The sequence below is a fragment of the Daucus carota genome, chromosome 2, assembly GCF_001625215.2.
Source record: "Daucus carota subsp. sativus chromosome 2, DH1 v3.0, whole genome shotgun sequence".
NCBI classification, from domain to species: domain Eukaryota; kingdom Viridiplantae; phylum Streptophyta; class Magnoliopsida; order Apiales; family Apiaceae; genus Daucus; species Daucus carota.
The window spans coordinates 26,934,199-26,956,792 of record NC_030382.2 but is presented as its reverse complement, the minus strand read 5'-3'; the positions used below and the strand labels follow the sequence as shown (position 1 = coordinate 26,956,792).

At 33.0% G+C, this 22,594-nt stretch overlaps 2 protein-coding genes across 5 annotated transcripts in view; one reads left to right on the top strand and one right to left on the bottom strand.

The window, feature by feature from the left end:
- Positions 1-933: 933 nt before the first annotated feature.
- LOC108206177 (APETALA2-like protein 1) lies at positions 934-10,529 on the top strand. Of its 4 annotated transcripts, none has more exons than XM_017376395.2 (10): positions 935-1,708; positions 1,856-1,881; positions 2,004-2,034; positions 2,176-2,263; positions 2,378-2,523; positions 2,921-2,965; positions 3,064-3,167; positions 6,679-6,809; positions 7,190-7,291; positions 10,488-10,529. In XM_017376395.2, exons 1-10 carry the CDS (start codon positions 1,278-1,280, stop codon positions 10,512-10,514), a joined length of 1,131 nt encoding a protein of 376 aa, XP_017231884.1. In that variant the 5' UTR covers positions 935-1,277; the 3' UTR covers positions 10,515-10,529. The 4 variants fall into 4 exon arrangements, with proteins under 4 accessions (XP_063943109.1, XP_017231884.1, XP_017231882.1 ...); XM_017376393.2 differs by lacking the exon at positions 10,488-10,529 and adding an exon at positions 7,881-8,199; XM_017376396.2 differs by lacking the exon at positions 10,488-10,529 and adding an exon at positions 7,881-7,919 and having other exon boundaries at positions 7,190-7,284.
- Positions 10,530-11,575: 1,046 nt separating this feature from the next.
- The window catches only part of LOC108207265 (uncharacterized), a 34,678-nt gene continuing 23,659 nt past the window's right edge, over positions 11,576-22,594 (bottom strand). The window contains exons 2-15 of the mRNA XM_064086801.1: positions 21,027-21,153; positions 20,781-20,923; positions 20,571-20,680; positions 20,270-20,353; positions 15,933-15,981; positions 15,764-15,855; positions 14,541-14,648; positions 14,448-14,454; positions 14,208-14,335; positions 13,545-14,085; positions 13,293-13,496; positions 12,667-13,187; positions 12,247-12,325; positions 11,576-11,938 (exon numbers count right to left, since the gene is read on the bottom strand). Coding sequence (XP_063942871.1) covers positions 11,576-11,938; positions 12,247-12,325; positions 12,667-13,187; positions 13,293-13,496; positions 13,545-14,085; positions 14,208-14,335; positions 14,448-14,454; positions 14,541-14,648; positions 15,764-15,855; positions 15,933-15,981; positions 20,270-20,353; positions 20,571-20,680; positions 20,781-20,923; positions 21,027-21,153 — 2,556 coding nt within the window. The remainder of the gene's footprint in view (positions 11,939-12,246; positions 12,326-12,666; positions 13,188-13,292; positions 13,497-13,544; positions 14,086-14,207; positions 14,336-14,447; positions 14,455-14,540; positions 14,649-15,763; positions 15,856-15,932; positions 15,982-20,269; positions 20,354-20,570; positions 20,681-20,780; positions 20,924-21,026; positions 21,154-22,594) is intronic.

Here is a 22,594-nt window from a genome sequence, read left to right as displayed (position 1 = left end):
AATCAGCCATTGATAGTTCTTTGAATTACCGATTGATAGCTCTCCTTGATTAGCCATTGATGGCATTGATGTAGCGATCGATAGTTTGTGTATTTAGCCATCGATGCTTCTTGACTAGCGATCGATCTTCACTTCACTTGGATAGATTACATGACTTCAAATATTTACAATTATATCACCCTATCTACTCATCCATTGATAGATCAACTGTTAATCTAAAAAGATCATATCATTAACCTATCAATTGCTAAGATACTCCAGCTTTGTTACAGTACCACATCAGTCGTTGATGGGTGAATCAAATCAATTGCTACTGCATAAGCATGCTAGCCATTGATCCGCTTCATTGAATAAGTACAGAATATAATAACTTTGTATCATCAAGCATCACATATTCCTAACAGCTTCGTAATAAAGTTTTGTGTTTCTATTCTTTTTTCAAAATAAGCGGGTCTGGGCTGTGGCTTTAATTTGGGCCGGGCAGTGGTTTTATGGACTGGGTTTAAAAGTTTCTAATTTCTATTTTTATTAGTTTCTACTGGAGTAGCCCCATGTTACATATACTTGAAACTAAACCAACTCTAAGTACCAATAAATTATTATTCTAAATATAAGCACGGAAATATTTAAACGGATTTTCTAGTGTGTGCTCATATGCACACACTAACAACCACTTTTTGTTGAGGTGGAGGAAATTTATTAGCCAAAATCTCATTAATAATCATGGTACCCCTCAAATGTACAAAAAACATGACCAGTAAAAGCTCTCCACCTCAACAAAAAGTGATTGTTGGTGTGTGCTCATGGGCACACACTAGAAAGACCCATATTTAAAATGCATAACCATTGGCATTTGCCACGTGGAGGATGGAATATGAATTAAAGGTTGCAGCACTAAGCACTAAGCAAGAAACGAGGTGTTTCCGTCCATGAGACCACCACCACCAAACTTTTTGTTGGTTTTTAATGATAACTACACTTGCCTTTTTATATGTGTGCCTTGTTTTGGCAAATTTCACATACAAAAAATCTTGACAATCTTATCCCTTAAATACCCCATCCCACCTCTTGCTACCTTACATCTGCTCACTCCACCTTTTCTTATTATTATTCAAGTCTGCATAACTCATTTGTCGACTTTTTCGAAATCCTGATTCCGTTTATCTCTCACATATTAATAGTCATCATGTTGAAGTGAACATAATAACCTAGCTAGCTCATCGGAGTTAAATAAACACACTACTATTTTATATTTATATTTAAGCACCCTTTCTGAGATGTTGGATCTTAATCTTAGTCTTTTAAACAATGACACCGATCATAATTCGTGGATGATCGAAGAAAATACTATGGATGCAGAAGATTCAATGACTTCAAACTCGTCAATTCGAAATTCTTCTTGTAATTCAAGTAATGCAGGTGCAGTGGATCGGAGCAGGCACTTTGAGTTGGTGACTCAACAACTGTTTCCTGTTAATGATAATACTACTTGTACTACTGTGACTGCACAAAATAGCTGGATGAATTCATGTTCGAGTTGGACTCCTGTGGAGCCTCAAACTCATCATGCTGGAATCTCATTCAATCAAGCTGAGTTTCAACCACGAGTTGAGAAAAAAAAGACGAGGAGAGGGCCGAGATCACGGAGCTCACAGTACAGAGGAATCACTTTTTATCGGAGGACGGGTCGATGGGAATCACATATCTGGTATTCATCTATATTACTCATTCCTATATATAATTGAGTTAAATAGGGTAATAGTCCGCGGTTTATAATCCCATCAAACAAACGCGTCCATAGTTTATATGTATTTGTGAGTAAATGTTTTGTGACGTCTATGCTTTTTTTTTTTAGGGATTGCGGGAAACAAGTTTATTTAGGTATGGATTGAGAGACACATTCAACTTTCTCGTTTTTATTACCTATTTAAGCAGTTGTTTGTTCTGCATTTTGTTTGCGATGTCAATTAATTACTGATTTAGATTTCTGATGTTTGGATTAGGCGGATTTGACACTGCTCACTCTGCGGCGAGGTACATATCATCTAGCTATAATGTTATTGTGCATCTCTCTGGAAATGGAAGTGATTGTCTTAACTTATAGAAGCTCTGAAATGTTAACGATTAATCTTTCCTTCGTTTTCTTTTTTTCTTAAAATTCTGATGTAATTACAGAGCTTATGATCAAGCTGCAATAAAATTTCGAGGGGTGGATGCTGACATCAATTTCAACATTAGCGATTATGTGGAAAGTATGAAACAGGTCAGTTCTTACTAGACCACTTCTATGTCATCCCTTGGAGAAGCTAGAATCAACTTTGGAAGGTTACAAACAGATAGTAAATCTAATAGTGTTCAAGGCATGACACATTTGCAGATGGAGAATCTGAGCAAAGAGGAATTTGTCCTCATACTGCGTCGTCATGGCACGGGTTTCTCCAGAGGAAGCTCAAAATACAGAGGTGTCACCCTGCACAAATGTGGCAGATGGGAAGCTAGGATGGGACAGTTTCTTGGTAAAAAGTGAGGACCTATAAATTGATTCATTTTTTTTTTTCCTGATTGCTTTTATTTTTGAGTAATAGTCCGTGGCATATGATTGTTCAGACCTGTTAAACAACATATTGGCACCTACATACAGTGTGTTTTAATCCCTGTACAGGGAAAATTACCCCATCTAGCATTATTTAAGCGCCGGATAAGTCCCCATACAGCGGTTATAAACGTTGTATGTATCAAAACTTTGTTATGATCCTGGTTGTTGAATATTCATCCAATGGTCAGGAACCTATATGTTATTTAATAGACTGACAATCATATGCCATGGACCGTTAGTCTTATTAGAAACCAAAATATCTTTAGTTTTTATAGAAGGAAATGATTGAGAATTTATAATCGAGATACAATGCCTGCATTGCAGATATATCTATCTTGGATTGTTCAAGAGTGAAGTAGAAGCTGCAAGGTCCTTAAGATCATGATCTGCTCCCTAAATGAAATTTTTTATTTTCACTCTTCAATTTAGTAAGACATCTCTCCCTGTTATTGTCCAAATGAATACAGGGCTTATGACAAAGCCGCCATCAGAAGTAATGGAAGGGAAGCCGTCACAAATTTTGACCCAAGTGCATATGAAAATGAAATGATATCCGAAACTCAGGGAGGAGGTATTGTTCTATCTATTTTACTTTATCCTCTTTATTGCATTTATTTGTTGAAATGTTTAACTGGAAATAGTATCGGAAAAATTAACTAAATAAGTTGTTTTTTTTTGATATGTCTATGGATACTCATTAGTATCTATTCTATATTTAATTCGATATGGGTGAGAATCGAACCTAAGTCCTTAGGGACGATAAACGGATCACGTTTTTAGTATTATTTGATTGTGTCAATATTTCTATCTATGTGATACTCATTACATAAACTTGTATCATATGAATTCGGGGTATTATGATAAATAAAAAAATAAATGAGAAATTAGTGGCTGTAGTTTTCCAAATTTTACAAGATGTTGGTTGGACTTTAAAAACTGCATAATCGTGGCCGAGTTTACTTCCGCCTTTTAATGGTGGCGGCCGTGAACCTCCGTTAATTTTCCTCCATTAACTCCTGAAATAAAAGTGTAAACGACAAAGTGGTGGAAATCCAGCCAACATTTTGTAAAATTTGGAAAACTACGGCAACCACTTTGTCGTTTACTCTTTTATTTTTTGGAGTTAACAGTTGAAAATTAACGTGGGTTCACTGCTGCCACCTTATTAAAAGGCGGGAAGTAAACACCGGCCACCAACATCTTGTAAAATTTGAAAAATAACAGCCACCATTTTGTCGTTTACCCTAAATAAAATAATATTATTCATATAAATAATAAATATCTTTCTTGCTTGTACTAAAAACCTTAAAATGGAGCTTTAGTGGTGGGGTCGGTTCATGAATTTTCTTTTCTTTTTTCACATTTCGCTTAATGAGTAAATTCTAGGAGAGCCGCCTACTCCAAATACTGTCCGTATACGATCAATACTAGATCTAACTAACTGCCCATCTTAGTGTCTCGACTCTCGACTATAGTCTACAGTCCATCTTTGTCTCATTGGAATATTTCAATGATATATTTCGGTCATCTTTCCCATTAGTTAACAAAGTGAGCCATCGATTTAAACGCAAGATATTATTATTACCTCCCAGACAATTATACATCCAACCGTAAACGCAACTACCTAATTGTAAAAGTAGAGCTCTAGCAATTGATCTTTATCCCCTGGAGCCAATTAGACCATGCATGGAGGAGTCAGCATATATATGACATTCGTGAAAGGTCCAATTTTGTGGAGGACTTGGGGTCTGTTCAATTGAAACTTTAGAAGAATTTTTTTTCATTCATGAAATAGGAGGATATTCATTTATGATCATAAAAAATGTATAAGAATTTTTGGATAATTAATTAAGATTTTAAATTATACTACAAAATCTGGTGGTATTCAATCAAGATTTTAAATTATGCTTAAAAATCCGATGATATTCAATTGATATTGTTTCAAATCCATTAAAATCTGAGATGATATTAAAATGTTGATTGATATTTTTGGACTTCATAAATGATGAATTTGTGAGATTGTTCAGTATGTTTTAAATTTTTTGAAACCCCGCCAAAATACATGAGATTTTGAAGTATTGTGCTTCAATCTTAAAGAATCTACATCACCACTGTGATATTTTATCAAAATCCGCACAAAATCAAAATCAAATACAATCCACTAAAATTTATAGATTTAAAATAATACAATAAAAATCCAGTTGAATACACCCTAAATCTAAGAGAGAAATGTAACCTCTTAAGATAATATGACACTACATTAAATTAAAAAATTTGAAAATAATTTATGAAACGTATCTAAGAAACAACATGAATGAGGGTCCGCAGGCTCTGATAATAAGAGACACCAAATCGGCAGGTGTCATTTAGATGTGAAAGAAATCTTGGTACACGTGGTCATGAAAAAAAATATTTGTTTTAAAGTTTTAGATGGATAAAAGTGTTACATTATTTTACTTCTCGGAGTGTCTAATCGAGGGCACATGATAAGTTATAATTAATGTGACTACCAACTCTCTAATTTACATAGTTATCGGTGTATATACAAAAACATTATCAGTGTATATACAAAAACATTTAAAGCTTTATTAAATATTAACTATACATTTACTTTTGATATATCTTTCAAATTTTAAATTTATTAATAAAATATTATTTTATTTAAAAAATGTGAGAACATAGATTTATTATTTTTGTCATATTTTATATGAAAATTTTTAATTAATTTCATCCCACAAATAATATTGAGGCCCCCCCCTGCATATACACTAAATTTCTAATTAAAATTAATCTTCCAACTAAAATCAGCCAATTTTATATTTAATAGTAAATTTATCATTTTTTAATTATTTTAACAATATTAAAAAAATAATTGACTAGAATTACAATAGAATATAAATAGATAAAGTATCGAATTTAATTGGTAAGTTAATAAGCATTTGAATTTTCTAGTTAGTAGTTAATGCGTTGTTGTGCTGTATTGCATGATCTACAGAAAACTAGGGTTAATAAATGTTCTAAACTTGTGCCCTAAGGCCAAATGTTAGACAAGCCCTTTACTTATAGACTCTATGGGAAGTGTGATAAATTAATAAAATTTAGCATAGAATTTAGCGTGAAGTGTATTAAGACCATCTCCAACGGCGTTAGCTATAATCGTTGGCTAAATGGCATCCGTAAGACATTATGTAAAATTTTTGCTCAATTTGTAAGACATTTTGCTTCAATGGTATTGGTTATATTGGTTGGTTATAATTTAAAAATAGTATGTTATTAATATTTTAGATTGTTAAAATAGAATAGATCAGTTCAATATGGTAATAAATGATGTGTAATCTTCCTACGGATTTTTTACAGACCTGTAGAGGTTCGACAAATTTAGTCATCCATAAGAGGTTGGCTAAATTTATAGACAACAACTGAGCATGGTTGGAGTTGAGTTATTCGAGCTATTGGTTAAATTTTTTTATTTTAAATATGCCAACTCACTTTTTAGCCAAGGGCTTTCAATGGTTAGAGATGCTTTGAGGATTATGTTTTTATGGAGAAATACTGCTAGAAAATTTAAGTTATTAAGAGTTACATATTTGGTGAAAAGTGTACCCAAAATATATATGGAGAAAAGTGCATGAATGAAATATATTTTCAATAAATTTTTCCCAAACTATATTTTCAAAAAATACCCAAATGGATGATGTGTCAGTATGGGATGATTTTATTGGTAAGGTTGATGTGAATGTAGAGGGTACATACCTATTTAGTGGTAGCATATCTAATAAAAAGATTTCACGTGAAATTTGGTAAAGTTTTGGGAAATTCTTTTGGGAGGCCTAGCATTTTTCAATTTCAAATTAAATGTGTTAAAATCTTTAATGTGAAGATATAATTGTGTCTTTAATTTGTTTGATGTTATAAGATATGTAACTAATTAGGCTATTTAAATTGTCGTGAACATTCAAATTAATCTCATATTTACCTTTTTGAGAGTACTTTTAATAAAATAATAAGCTTCATACAAGTAATATATCTTTTATTCTCATGTACTAAAAATCGACATTATCATAATTTCATTTATATTGCAGCTAACGGCAGCAATCTTAATCTCAATTTGAGTATGTCTATCCCCTCTTTTGTGAATGGACTCCCGGAAAATGAGAACATGTTGAGTCCACGGTATAATCAATTTGATACATTGAGGTCAAGGAAGTTACAGGTAATTTTATCATCAATATTTGCTCACGACTTTTATCATATACATATTGATTTTCTACATATGTTACTTGGACTTGAAAATAAATTTGTGCTAATAATTTTCATGGATACCCCTCCTTTCTATAACAAGAAGTCGAGGGTGCAGGTCTAGGGAAACACAAATGTGTGCACGTGTTTAAAATTATGTATCTCTGAACAAATAATAGTGTTTGAGTGAGTCTTAAATGGTGTATGAGATAAAGTTCTGAGTCCAGGTAACAAAGAGTTTGATATAGTTTTACATAATACTAGTTAAATAACTCTATTGCTTCAATTTACAGCTCAAACATTAATTTTATTCTTGTTCTTATTTGTGTAACTATTCATATTTTACTTATGCAGAATCCTGATATGACAATGATCGGTAACAATGATTTAAGTGAGTCACCAATAATATCTATACATCCTTCTTTGGGTATACATCCTGATCATTCAAGGTACACGGTAAGTGATTAGAGCTTCTAGATCAAATGGAATTTAGTTTTCCTCTATTTATTTTATTTGTGATAATCAATACTCTACAACGAGTTCGCAGTTTTGGATACTTGACCTACTTATTGTAATTTAGAATTAATGAAAGGTTTTGTTTTGAACCGACTTCGGAACACCTAAAATTAGGCTTTTAAATGTTTTAAAAGTATATGTTTGGATGGATAAGATGACACTAAGTATTATCCATATTTAAGTCTTGATGAAGTATAACTTGAGATTTTTGTATTATGGGAAGTATTAATTATTTTCTTGTATCAAATTTGGTCAAGATCATGTAACCTTTAAATTTTAATCATAATAGACTTAATTTGTGTGTGAAGGTGAAGCATGCAGTAGTGTGATGATATTTTGAAATCTAATCGAGTAAAACTTTATTACTAAGAAGCACCGTCAATATGTAGAAGAATGTTTAATATCTAAGTCCAAATTTAATTGCACTCTAGGGAAAATACATTTTATATCTGTTGTTGTTTGGAAGAGTCTAATTTTTTTCACCATTCATTGCATTTGAAATGTTATAAATCACTAATTTGGCATGCAGGAAAGAACAACTGAAAAATTAAATGAAGTAAGTTCTTCATTCGGGCCCCAAAAATTGTCGTGCCAAAAAAATAACTGTCAAGTTCATTCTCCTTCGGTTAGATTTCTTTCAACTGCAATATCATCAGGATTCCCAGCTCTTGCCAACAGTCTCCCAGCATCCACTCATTCTTCAGTAGCAACAAGTCAATACTTTCACACATCTTCTATCAACGTCTCTCAATACTTTTATTAGTTAGAATTGCAGCAGGCTATTAATCATTTGTATTACTTCAACTCTTTTGATATTTTTATTAGCCTACTGTTTGAGTTTATTTTCACTATATCATTAAAATTAATTTACTATGTGCTCACTTTTTCCTTTTAAATATAAATTTTCTATTATTTATATTACTATTATTATAAAACTAAAAAAATTAAATTTAGTAACATAGGGCGAAAATTATTGTTTAATAACACTCATTACAAATAACTATACTCTAACATCGTCATTTTACAATAATACAATAATCTTCACAAAAATGATAACCGTTATCTTTCTTCATATATATATTTCAAACACTCTTTATCATAATATATTTCAGCCACATTATATATTAAATATCTATAAATACTTAATATAATGCATATGTTTAAACAATTTTTAATTTAGATAGTCTACATAAATTAACTAATTTAACTCAGTTGAGTAATCCTCGTGACGTTGTATAGGAGTTGATTGAGACAACAATAAAGATTTGAGTTATGCTTCCGGTGTAGCCATTTTGTCCTCCATTGATTATTAAATTGTGTCATATATTATTATGTTCTCCCACATCTCATTAACTTCTGCTTTCAGAGCAACATTCTCAGCTTCAATGTGTAACTTTGAATCTTAAAGCCTCAAATTCTCCTAAAGACACATTAGGAATAGATTTAGCAGGTGGAGTTATGGTTATGATAGGTGTCTCGCTAGCTCGTTGTATAGGTACTTCACTCATTTCCCTCAAATCTCTCATTTTAGAGGTAGGGTTGTATACAACGAGTTTTGTTTGTGTTTCCTCTCACTCTCTGTTAGTCCCGAAGTAACGTAGAAAGGGGGGGGGGGTTTAAATACGTCATTATCGAATTAGTGATTTAAAATCATTTGCACATAAGTTCATTATATGTTCATTTAAGTTGTAATCAAATTCGGGCAATTTCAAGGAATATTTTTTTATTATATAAACCTCGAGGGTGTTACAATTCTAACACGAGGTTAGTTGAAATGACAACAGTACACTTAATCATAATTCTTCTCGGCTATTATAACAATATACCTTGACTAATCTTTGCAGAGTGTTTATATGAGTAGTGTGCATAATACAATTGTTTGTTGTTGTCAAATGAAAACACTTAACTATTAGTTATTTATTGACTTCAAATCTAACCATGATACATTAAAATTTGTGTAAAGACTAAGAGCAACTCCAAGAGGCTCTCTATTCAAGCTTTTAAGTGAAAAATTAAAGAGTCATGTATAAATTTAGAGCTCCAAGAGCCTCTTCAAAAAGTTAAGAGCTCAATCTCTCTCCTCTCTTTTAGAAGCCACAACTTGGCTCTTCAATTTTTTTTCACAATAAAAAATTCTTCCCCTCCAATTGACCTCCACCTTTCCCTCCTGCATTTTTTGATATAGTGGAGCCCAATATGAATAAAATATGAAATAGAGAAGAGATATAGAAAGTATTGTTGGAGTTTACACTCTTAATTTCGTACTAAATTACTAAGAGCCACATTGTTTCTATTATATTTAGTAGCCAGCTAGGAAGCAATTGGAGATGCTCTGAGTGGTTCGCGTTTTTGGGACGGCGTAGATACAACTATTTAGGTAAAAATAAAATGAAGGTAAAACACAATATTTAAAAGTTTGAAATCTTAATCGGCCTAAAACTGCAAACGTCCTGTGTACTCAGAATAAGGAGTAAGAATTAAAAACAGCAAACGTCCTGTACTCAGAACAAAGAGTAAGGATTAAGAGCTATCTTCAACAGACTCTTCAAACAAGGATGTAAAAAATTAGTACTCCAACATGCTCATGTGGCTCTTTAAAAAATTTAAGAGCTTTGTTAAAAACATCTATGTGCTCTAAACTTATCATCACTTAACTTATTGAATACACCATTCACTTCTTCCTAATCTATTCACTTTTCTCTAATTCTTTCTCCAACTTTTTTCTCAAATTATAATAAAATATGAATAGAGAGCAATTATAAAGATTAGATTTAGAATTTTTACAATATTCAATGTATTAACTTGATGTATAAGCAAATTTTGACTGGGGCACTTCAAACTTGAGAGCAATCACATACAACACGGAGACATCGGAGGTGAGCTTACACAACTTGGCGCTGGTCGCAGAGGATGATATAGGAACTGAATCTTTCGAAAGGTCTAACATGAAAAAAAAGGTGTTTAATCATACTCTTATGTACTTATCCCGGCTTAGTTTTACCAGCAAAAGAAAATGTAATTTACCAGAAAAGTTATCTAGCTTCATTTTGAGTGTATCGCCTTCAAAAATGAAATATTAGAGTTCCCATTTATAGTGTATAGCCTTCATAATCGAATGCCTACGTGCCTGAAATAGGTCATCAGATTTGTTGGGGCTGACTGAAGTAACTATCATCATCAGGCCAATCACGATCCCAAACAACACCAGACGCCTAATTGACAATGAAGAAACGAGACCTGGAGTTGATCAATTTGAGTTTGTGTTGAGGCCTTGAGAGAGATGAACAAGATTTGTATGTATTATCTATTGACAGAGAGACACAGCTGGAAGCGAGCAAGTAGAAGTGGTAACATGTGGTAAAAGTGGTAATCTCCCCTTTCTTTCCATATCAGTTTCATACTTCCATTCACCATTTATCGATATAACAAAAACATAAAACCATAACATACAGACGGATTTGTACTCGTTTGTACTCGTCATATTATTAAAATCGCTAAACTCCAAATCGTCAAACCTGCAAGCTTCTAGTATTTCTCCCCATTTTTTTAACAATTCTACATCAAAAGTTGCAATACTAATAGCCAGCTTAATATATATAATATAATATTTGTAAATATAGTAACTAGGCAAAACTCCTGATTTTCTTTCACAAAAATCTGGTTGGGAAACTGTATAAACAAGCTAACACTGAAAAAAAAAATCAAACTTCAACAACTCAGTTGTGAGCATTTACTTTTCCTTCAGCAATTGCAGCAGAAACCGATAAATATGCATCTATCTCTGTGTGTCCAAGCATCTTTCTGAGACTTGCAGAGCAAGCATTGTCTGCTGAACAGAGAACAAAAAACAACTCAGTACCTAAGCTACTTTCGTCGTCCCACAGATGGACACATGATAACAAAATTGGTAAACACCTTCAGGCCAAACACAAAAGATAGGAGGGGATTAAACTAAAAACTTGCAGATGAGATTTCTATGTTGATATATCATTTAAATTTTATTTACTGAATCTACTTGCACCAAAAGTAAATTCGCATCATATTAATTGTACCTCTTGGTGAAGACCGTTCTTAAAAGGTTTGATAAACATCGTCTTCATCGGCAAAATACCAGCCAGAACAATCAAAAGAACAACTTCAATTTCTTGGTGCAAACCTTAAATGTCAAGAACACATGGTCATTCTATTCCTTTTCAATGGACTACTGTCAAATCGATTCAAAATTTAAATCCGATATATTTGGTTGTATAAGTCACTAGAACCAGCCATTCGGTACTTTGAATCTTCATAACTGTTAAACAAGTTATTAATTCCCATTCTCTCGGATCTAAGAAGCTCTGCCATACTTAAGTCATTTATCCCCTGAAGCTCACTCCAACCATCCCAGTTGCCATTTGATACTTGATTCCTGGACTGTGGATGACTAAGTTGCCCGAAAGGGGAGACATTTATTGGACTACCATAGTAATCAGGATGTGAAGAAAAATTTCCACTCATTTCTGCATGTCGGTGGTGTTGATTGTTGTGTGCACTAAGAGATCTTTGCATCAATAACTCGGCTTGTGCCTCATTTTCATAAGCATAAATCTACTGAGGAAAACTTGATCTCATGTCTAAACCAAGATTGTTATGCCCACCTTGAAGTCTTTCTTTACCTACTGCCAATATTGTGGGGTCTATATATTCAATATCTGCAGCACTACCAATATTCGTTGGTGGGTTTGCCTGATAGGTTTTTCTGGACAAGGAAGAATGTTCCAGTGAATAACCCCTTGCAAATTGTAGAAAAAATTACTTATGTTCTATCCCAGCAGTAAATTTTAAACAACAAATATGAGCAATGTAGTGAATTAAGGAATCTACGAACCAGAATGCATGATAAAAGTCGGGTCTACTATCCTTTCGCTAAATCCTGGCGGAGGAGCTTTGGCGGGTCCAGAAAATCCAGGGGGGCTGATGCTGGAGCTCTTGAAACTATTTTATAGAACAATATAAAAGGAAAATTTTAGCCCAAGCCCCAAAGGAAGTGTGGGCAATTAAAGGATATGTTCCACACTTTTATCGTGAGAAGGTGCAGCAGTGTTAAAGCATCTACTTGTATTAATAGTGAAATTAAGGGGATTTTATGAATCTCATATATCTAATGTGATTCATTTATTTTATTTAAAGAGCTGTGAATGTATTTCCCTGGTAAGACTTAAAGAGGAGATTACTAGTAACCATCATGGCATAGCATGAGGAAGCTAACCAAAGTCAAATAAGCGTAAATATTTAAAAACAAACCACTAGTCAAAAGAGTCAGTTGACCTGGAGACTTGTTAGAACCAAGTGCATGGATATTTGCAAAATTACCCGAAGTTTTAGCAGGAGATAAATCGTTGGACTTGCCAAGATAATAATCTCCATTGCTAACAAAACCATTACCAAAGGAGTGATGATCCTCCAGAGCTCGACCAAAGTTGGTTAAAGATGGTTCTGATTTGGGTACTTCACTATCCTCTCTGGCAAAAGAGAATCTAGATTGATTACTGGATTGCACTTTCCAGGAAGTTGATACTCCTTGAGTACCCTGCTTGTTTTTAGCTTCCCCCAACAATTTGGCCAGATCCCGAGAACCTGAAGAATCATCCCACGAATTAAAGTCCATTGACAAAATATTAGATATAATACTGCTCTCTCCTACATCATCTATAGCATGTTTCCATCCATCTGACAGCATATAAGAATTGTTGTAACCATTATCCAACTTCGTAAATCTACTAGCTGGATTCTTAGTATATGCACTGGAATTCAACGGAATATTGTCTACATTTGATGATGAACCCATATCAGCAATCTTATTATTTACAGTAAGAGGATCAACCCTGAAATTAGCTGGTCAAGTCCTAGATGTATGATTGAAGGGTTGAGATAAGCTTGGCAAGTTATTGTGGTGACTAACAACTTTTGGGTCCTTTATTCGCTGGAAATTAAATGATAACAAATCATACTCAAATTCAGAATTAGCACTCCCAGCTACTTTAGATTGCTCATCAGATCTTAATTCAGAATGTTCCCTAGAAACAAAAGCATCTCTGCACGAAGTCACGGCATTCAATGCCCCATTCAAAGACAATGGATCTGTATGCTTTTCGCTTATGCATTGCTATAAACGGGGCCCATCAATACGCAGTGATGGCATATCAGAGCATACCTTTTTAATTGCAGTTTCTGCAACAGGGATTGGCTCTCTTTCCAGACCAAGATTGCGAGAACGATCAAACTTATCATAAGAATTCACCAGGTTATGTGACATATTCAGTGACTCATCTTTATCCTTCACTGAATCAATAGATTGGATAGATGGTCCCGAAGTAACAGGATGTCCGAGTATGGCAGGAGTATAAAATGAAGTGTGATCCACCTTTTCAGATTTGTGTGACATGTTGAGAGAGTCATTTTTATCCTTCAATGGGTCCACATATTGGGTAGTTGGTACATAAGTAATGGGATGTCCTGGTATGGCAAGAGTATATGATGCAGTTTGTAAATCCACCTTTTCAGATACCGCCAACTCTGGTCTACCAATCTGTCTAAGGCATGCTTCATGAGGCTTCTTCTGCACATCACTATGTATTATAGAGACCTGAGTTGGGCTCGCTACCACAATTGAAAATGCTAGAGGACCACTACAGACGTCAGCATTCTGCTTAGAAGAACCATTTGAACTAGCCACAGTTAGAGAGGGAGGCTGGCTATTTAAAGGGCAAACTCCCTAAAATATACAAATTCTAGTGAGCTACCAAGTTATATAGATCGTAATATACATAGCAACAAATTTAAAGTAAATAAATAGGTAAATCAATCAATTGTATACCATGATGCTGCTGCTGGAAGACTCACAGATCTACCAGAACTGCTATTAGGAGGAGAGCTACTAACACTGCCAGCAGGAGTCTGCCAAACAGACGCGCCCAAGATATTATCAGATTGTGTATCTATGTTCTGCACCAACAATATACGTATCAGTTGCAAAACCAACCAGTGCCACCATACCTTTAGCTGGATAGTGAGCTCAACAAGAAAGGTTGTAGAACAAGATTGTCATGACTTGTACAAAGTCCCTGGAAAATATGTGCACAGAATTCCTTTGGCAAGTCAAACAGATTACTAATGCAAGTTATGAAGAGCATTGACCAATTTCTATTACAAGAAAATTCCAAGTAATGGATAGAACTCATCTGCTGGTGGTGGTAGTACACTCCCCGAGCGTGGATGCGGGTCATATGTGGCACCAGCAATTTGTTGAACTCTAGTCCTTTAAAATAACCAGATAATTAATCGGTCAGAGAGAACATTGGGCTCAAAACAGTGCAATGAGATGAACATTAACCCATTCCAGAACATACAAAGTCAATATTTGTAACAAATTTCAAAGATTTTAAGCCAAAAAATTCAGAATAAGCTAATCTATGTGTGTAAGGAACAACTGTAAGGTCATCCAGTAACTTTTTAAACTTCACTCTGAACACTGAAGATTTTCCCTAACAGTAAATCATTAAAATTAGGTAAGCTTACAACTTATAAACAAAACATTATATTATAGTTCTCCAAGGAAATAACCTCGTTAACTAATTTAGTTTCTATTTAATACTTTTAACCGACATCCTCCGAAGAACTAATCAATCATATTAAGCACAAAAATAACATCTGATACAGCTAGGCTGTACAAAGTGAAGGTTTTTACAGACAACATCAAACATATCAACCATCAAGATTCTAGTGAGGAATTATTAGTTTATTTGCTCTCTTTTGGAAACGGGGTGAGTAAAAAATTTATATAAATTTCTTAACCTAATAAACCAAACAACAAGAAAGATCTTTGAACGACGTCAGACATAATTTCACACCAAGACCTTCGTCCATCATCCAACTGAAGAAACTTGTTTACAAAAATGTACCTCATTTATGGTAAAGGTTATGCACGTCTAAGTACTAGTACACAGTTCAGGGGGCTTAGACTTCTTCAATACACTACATAAAGTATTATTATGCTAGAATATGTTTGACAGCAGAAAGATACATGCAAATATTACATACCATCTACTAAGCATAAACCTCATGCGCGTGTGTGTATATCAATATTCAGTCAATGTTTAATAATAAAATTAGTTTAGGTGGTGCTAAACCCACAGGCTTGCATCATTTAATTGACAGTTAATCTATTACAAGTATACGAGTATATAGTCAATAAGCCGGTGAATTCTTTTGCGTGAAGACATTATACACCGATTCTTTCACTAAAAGAACATCATTCACTCCAAGAACAATTTATCATTGTTGGATACAGAGTAACTTCAACAATATTATTAAATCTCCAAACAAAAATATTATCAAAAAGTAGTACTCGAGATTCTCACACATGTAAGATACCTTGTATATGCTGATATAATCTCATCTTTGCTGAAACTGACTTCATGTGAACCAATTTCATGCAAGTAAAGACAATCCTGATTGTTGCAAGGCTGATACAGAAAAGATTATATTACGAAATCACAAAAGAAATTAGTCAATCACCAGAAATTTTTGGTGGAGATCATACCGCATTCCTCAGCCATGCATGACAATATTTTATAGTTCCAAAACATGCCCTACAACATAAATATGTTTTTAGGGTAATAAAGTTGTCCCAATACAACAATACCAACAACAAAGGAAGGGGAAAAAAAGGTCAACTGTAATGACTCGAGTTTTTCTGCAATTGTTTATTAATTGTTAATAATTTTCTAAAAGAGAAAGAATAAAGTTTTATACTTTATTCCAAATTGTTGGATTTCGAGAACAATTTTGAGAGATTGCAATTATCTGATAAATTTTTAAATGCATTATTGTTTATGTGTATTTTGGATCTAAATTCATTTGAGCAATTATTTTTGATTTTAGTAAAACCTTATTTTGTGGTTTTTAGACATTTCAAAATTATCATCTAGAGTTAGAATTTTAATTGGTATTTGTTTATACCAATTATGTTATTCGGATTTAATTTATAAAATTATCTAATTTGTAATATTTTTATGTTTCCGAATCATTTACAAAGGTTCAAGTTTTTTGCAAATAATTATTTTTTTATTATTTGCCAATAAAATGAATTTTAGTGATTATATAATTTTGTGAATAAATATATTGTTTGCAATATTTTGAATTCATGTGATTATTTGATTTAATTGTGGTACTTTTTAAATGAGCAATTTTAATTGTTTAATTTCTGTCCGAGTGAATAGTTTAAATTGGGTTTATTAGAATTTATAAATTAGAGTTGCTCTTTGATTTAAAATATTAAAATCCGTGTTTATTTATATTACAAAAGTTTGTCCAATTGAAATTTACCAGAATATTTTCATTTTGGTATTTTTATGTTTTAACTGATTTCAAAACATTTTAAATTTCGAAGATAATTATCTTAATTATTTGCACTTTGAAAATTATTGGACAATTTAAATTAAATATTTAAAAGTATGTAAAAACAAAACTTTTCACGATTTTATTCACATTAGAAAATTTAGAAATTTTGGGCATTTTTACTTTGACATTTTTAAATATTTTTGAGCAACTACATTTTTATTATTATCAAACTTAGTTTTGTGTAGAAATTGGGGAGTAATTTATATTTTGTTAAATCAAGAAGCTGCTGCATTGGGGACACGCAGCTCTATCACAGTTTAGTATAAAAAAAAGAAAACAGATGGACTCGACACAACATATACAGCAACAGAGGCGGCGAGAGAAATTAGGGGTTAGGGTTTCGAGGAAATATCAACCTCTTTGATCAATCCAACACTGCAGGTGAGGATTGATTATATACATGTATTAATTGGGTGTATGATTACATATGTCTATATATGAATTATGCGGCTATGATTGTGATTATTTGGAAACGGAGGCTGGAAGTTGTGTGGGTGGCGATTGATGGGTTGCCGGTGTGGCGTCTTGACGGTGGAGGCGGCGAGTCTGCTGCCGACCGGAGATGATACAGGGATCGGAGGCGGCGCTGTGACCGCTCGGCGTGCAACGCAGCTGCTCGGAACGGCGAAGGCAGGTGCGCGAAGAAGAGATGGGGGGAGAGAGAGAGGGGGGGGTTGAGCAGGGAGACTGCCGGAGTCCGGCGAGGCGGTGGCTGTCCGATGGTAGCCCTCGGTGGCGCCCGGACAGATTATTGTTATTGTTAATAAATGATAACAATAACAAAATTAATATATAATTTTGATTGTTATTTTTTGTTGCAAAGTGTATTATTATTATTATTATAATACGACTTGGTTATTAATTACGGACGGTTGTTCTCAAATATTGTATCGGTTTATTAATGTTGATAACATGTTTAGTTATAAATCCTGTCGAGTTAGACGATACAAAATTGATTGTTGGGATTGTTTTATTACAAAGGAGGTGTTGTCCGAATATTAATTGGATTTAAATTGAGAATCAGAATTTGATTATAATTCGGGTTCTGATTAAGACTTGGACAGGGATTCTTAGATTATTGGTTATGATTATTTATAATTAATAAAGCATGTCAATCTCGTGATACGTGACAATGTGATTACGTGTTTAAATTATGAATATTACGTGTATATAATGATTGAATAATATTTATATACCACGAAGGGTAGAATAGATTTCGGTCTGATTTCTTGATTCGAACGACAATTTGGTTTGTTCGCCAACTGAATTATATTTCTATTATATATAGTCGACGAAGACGTGTTATCAATGACATTCAGAATAGTCGTGTTGTGTTGAGCCAGAAGTTAGATGCCAAGGCAATCTAAAGTTTCGAGTAGCGTGACTGTGATGTCACTAGTTTTGTTGTCAGAGGCAAATTTTCTAAGTATGACTTGTACTTATTGGAAGTTATCTTTTTGTTCTCTTCTATTTTAAAAGAATCATTCATATTGATATTTTCCTATGGCCACTAGTAGTGCATATCATATATTTAAAAATACAATATTATTATTTATCTCTTGTAGCTACTACAAGTATTCTGTTTGACATCTCTGCATAACCAATCATATTTTATTTTCTTCACTTAACAAATATTCTCTGCTATTGCACACAAGCATTCATGATCTTTTGAATGTCTTTATAAAATTGTTGTTGTTTTCAGCATTTTAAAAAAGATAAGCTGATTAAGCTTGAAATTATTTATTTAAAGATTTTCAATTATTCTCTCTCTTATATTTGAACATGTACTTTTTACGAGTATATTAGTTGCATTAAATTACATTACACAATTTCGAGCATAAAACCTGTTTTACTTGAATCATTATTTTGACATGTTTACACTCAACATCATGTCTACAATATTTTATCAACTGTTGTTTTCTATAAATGTTTACCCTGAAAAGAACTTTTATTTATATGTTCTAGAAATGTTGAACTGTTAATCTAACGGTTAGTATTATGATTTTGATATAAAATAAGGTTGTCGATTATTTCGATACCTTGCTTATTCTGTGATTGGAAGTACCCTCGGGGACCGACCGCCGGTCCAGTTACAATTTAGGCCAATGTGTGCCTTGGATCCCTTAAAATTTGGTGACATGCTTCGTGCATGATCCGGTGCTATCTCACGACTGATCATCGGCTATAACATAGCGTGAAATTATTCCAATCCCTAAAAATGTTGTGGAAGGTTTATATAATAATGCTATTCTTTATTAGCATTAAGTTTCAGAAAAGTTTTATAAATTAAATTCGAAGTTCATATTGTCGCTGAAGTATTTGTTGCTCAGTGATAGTTAGAGCCAAGAATGAGTTGAGATCTTCCTATTTATTCAACTCATCATTGTCATGCTGGTTTAGCAACTAAATATATGGAAATTTAGTCGACAATGATGGACACTGAATATTTAGGGATTTCTTGAACTGTGGTTTATGAACAGTTGATTATCAAAAGTTATTTTGAACTTCTCAAATGATTAAATTTTGAAGTTCTTGCAAAGGTATTATTTTATGAGATTTGCTGCAATGCAAATCAAAGGTTTTAAAGATTTTGAAATGAATCAATTATTTGATTCCAAATGTTTCTCATGTTTAGAAACTCTCTCTCCAGTTTGGAATTGCATTTATCAATGTTTTAAACAGAAATCCATTATTTATTGGATTGGAAAATTCCCTGCATATTATGGATTTATCTTATTGTGCTTTTAAATTTATCTTTCTGAGCATTTTCGCTCACCCTTGATATTATTTCTAACCCTTTCAGTTAGGGTTTAAGATGATTCATCTGCGTAAGCTGCGTGTAAGATTGATGCTAGGCGAGAATGCCAGAGAGATGTCTGTGAAACCAATTATGGTTAGAATTGTTCTATTTCAGTTTAGTTGTATAATAGATTTATTTATTTGGTTATGAGTTATTCTTTTTATCGAAGTTTAACTGATAATGTAGTTTAAGTTGTAATGAAATTTTAAGGTTTTGGTTTCTGATTTAAATGCTGTAACCTATTAGTGATCCTGTTTTTAGGGGGTCAAAGTGATTTTGATTTTAATCTCTTTTAAAATGTCCAGATATTTTATATATCTGTTTTACCTTTTTCCACAAATACAGGTTTTTAAATGATTTTGTTTTAGTGGCACCAAATCCAGACCCCCGGATTTTGGGGATGTCACATCAACTGTAAATTAAAAATTAAAAGACAACGATTAGTATTGCAAATTTGGTTGTTATTTTTATCTTTTTCATTATTTCTTCAAAGAAAAGGAAAACTATGCAAATAAAATTAATATATAACTTAATTGTCTTAGTAAGTAGGGGAAAATTTATATAATATAAAGGAAGACAATGTGAGCAATTCAACAAGAAAGCAACAATAATTCCCTTTGTGCTTTAGTTATTAATTACGACATGGATAATTATTCTTTCGAGCAACATCACCGTACCTCAAAGGTCTACCGTTCAATGTAAACCCATGCACTGATTGAATACAACGCACGGCTTCTTCTTCTTTTGAATAAGTAATATATCTGAAGCAAAAAATTGATTAAAAAGTGACTACTTCCGAATCTGGAAAGCCACATGTAATCAAACCATTTTGGCACTTCCAACTTCACGGAAGAAAAATTCATACATAAACATCTACTTAATAAGATTTTTAGACATTTACTAAAGAAACATAACTTAAAGTAATCTTAATAATTAAGGTTTAGAAAATGATAAAAAATATGACGAAAATTTACTGACACACTACAAGTATCATTTGCAAATTGTTGAATATGCCCCACTGATGTACGAGATATAGAGACCTTCATTACCTTCCTATATTGTGCAAAGTACTCCTTTCCTTGTAGAAGCTAAAAAGGGAACTAACTTTAATAGCAGACACTATCAGGGAGATGGAAAGAAAGAGTATAGTAAGCAAGGATAGAATCATAAAAGACAAGATGATCATACATCTTCATCTGCTAAATCTAAAGGTAGCCCCATAATATAAACAAGGTTCCGCTGAACCACTCGGACACTGGTGAGTTGCTTTCTTCCATCAGATGTTTTACTTTTTGACTTGGCCTTTGATTTTTTCTCCATGCTCATTTCAGCTACTAGCCATTATAAGAAAACAAATGACATACAAGCCACATATGAGCAAGATCCTTCAGAAGTCATTTATAACGAAAAAATACAATAGTCACAAGTGCCAACCTTTCAAATTATCTGAAGTCTCCACAATTTTTTCCTTAATATACGAGGTACGACATGCTGGACAACGACCTTCTGTACCATCTTTATCCGCCATATCCATTATGTGATGCCAACACCAAACACATATCTGTGCAAGGCAAAAGGTTTTATCCCCGAAAAATTACATGATGATGCCTAAAGCGTCGTAGAAGTATTAGCTCAAAGATTGATAGCATCGAGAAACCTTTAACTAAAATGATAGAAACAAGAACGTATCAACGTCCAGACATTGCAATTCTATAAATATTTCCTTCTTTTTCTCAAAATTCCAATAACTTCAACAGACAAAGATATTTATTTGGCATATGACTGGATTCAACTACTCACTAGAGATTTTGACAAAGCTAATACACATTAATTTGATAGTACAGTGCAAACTCAGAGTTACTCTAAATCCTATATGCGTGTGACACAACAAATTCTCTACAGAAACTCAAGATGATCCAGACACCCATACTTAAAATTGTTGGAACTGTGAGAATTGCCTTTAGCTTATACCACTAGTAAATCTTCTGTTCAAGAGTGTCAGTTACCACCATCTAAGATTCATGTGGGTGCAGCCATGTAGATTACAGGGTGTAGCAGGCTTCTAAAACAGAAAATGTGTATACTTGTTAAGCTCTGAGTATCTATTCAGAGGGATACATTCTATTAGCAGATGTGATGGTGATATAAGCTTTGCTGTGTAAATAATTTCAAATATAGTACCCACAGATACGGTTATCTACCAGAATCCCCCTGTTAGAAAATAGAATATCACATTAAAGTAGTAAATATTATCAAAATAAATTTAAGTAAATATACTATTACATAAGTAGCAAAACTCAAAAATTTTACATATCGCCAAAAAAAAAGAGAGTGGAAGTAACAAGCAACATGAAAGGCACATGTTTAGCCTATTTGTAATTAAAGAGGTACCAACTCAACTCTGATAAGAAAGCAAGGTAAAAGCAAGTACTGTTGAAGTAATCTGTACGAAGAATGTAAAGTGATTTATTGAAATTATATGTCTGAAGAATTTCAGGATGCTGCTGCACACCACTGGAAGAAGTTCATTAATATGTTCAAGCCTCAGTGTACAAATAATCTTTTGTAGCACGTCCAAAAGTCCAGAAGGTATAAAGTTTTAATACTTTATTTATTCAGAAGATTCCATACTATTGTTACTTATGAAGAAGATCTACGAAGACAAAGACTTGACGAACAAGCCAAGTCTCAAATGTTTATTTGATAAAGAATATTTAATTCAGCTAGATACAGATGAACCAGACAGTACATTTGTGTGTCAGCTACTCAGATTAAGTGTTCTGCATCAACTACAAGTGGTCGTTCAATCAAGACAGAGATCTACAACGTTTAATCAAGTCTGAAGTCTCTGCTGCTGAAAGGATATAATTTTATAAATATTTATTTAATTATTTCATTTATCAAAAAATTTAAATTAGTTGTATAATTTATCTATTAAATTAATTCACCCTCGAATTAATTTAATTTATGAATTTATATAATTAATATAATTAAGTGAGTAA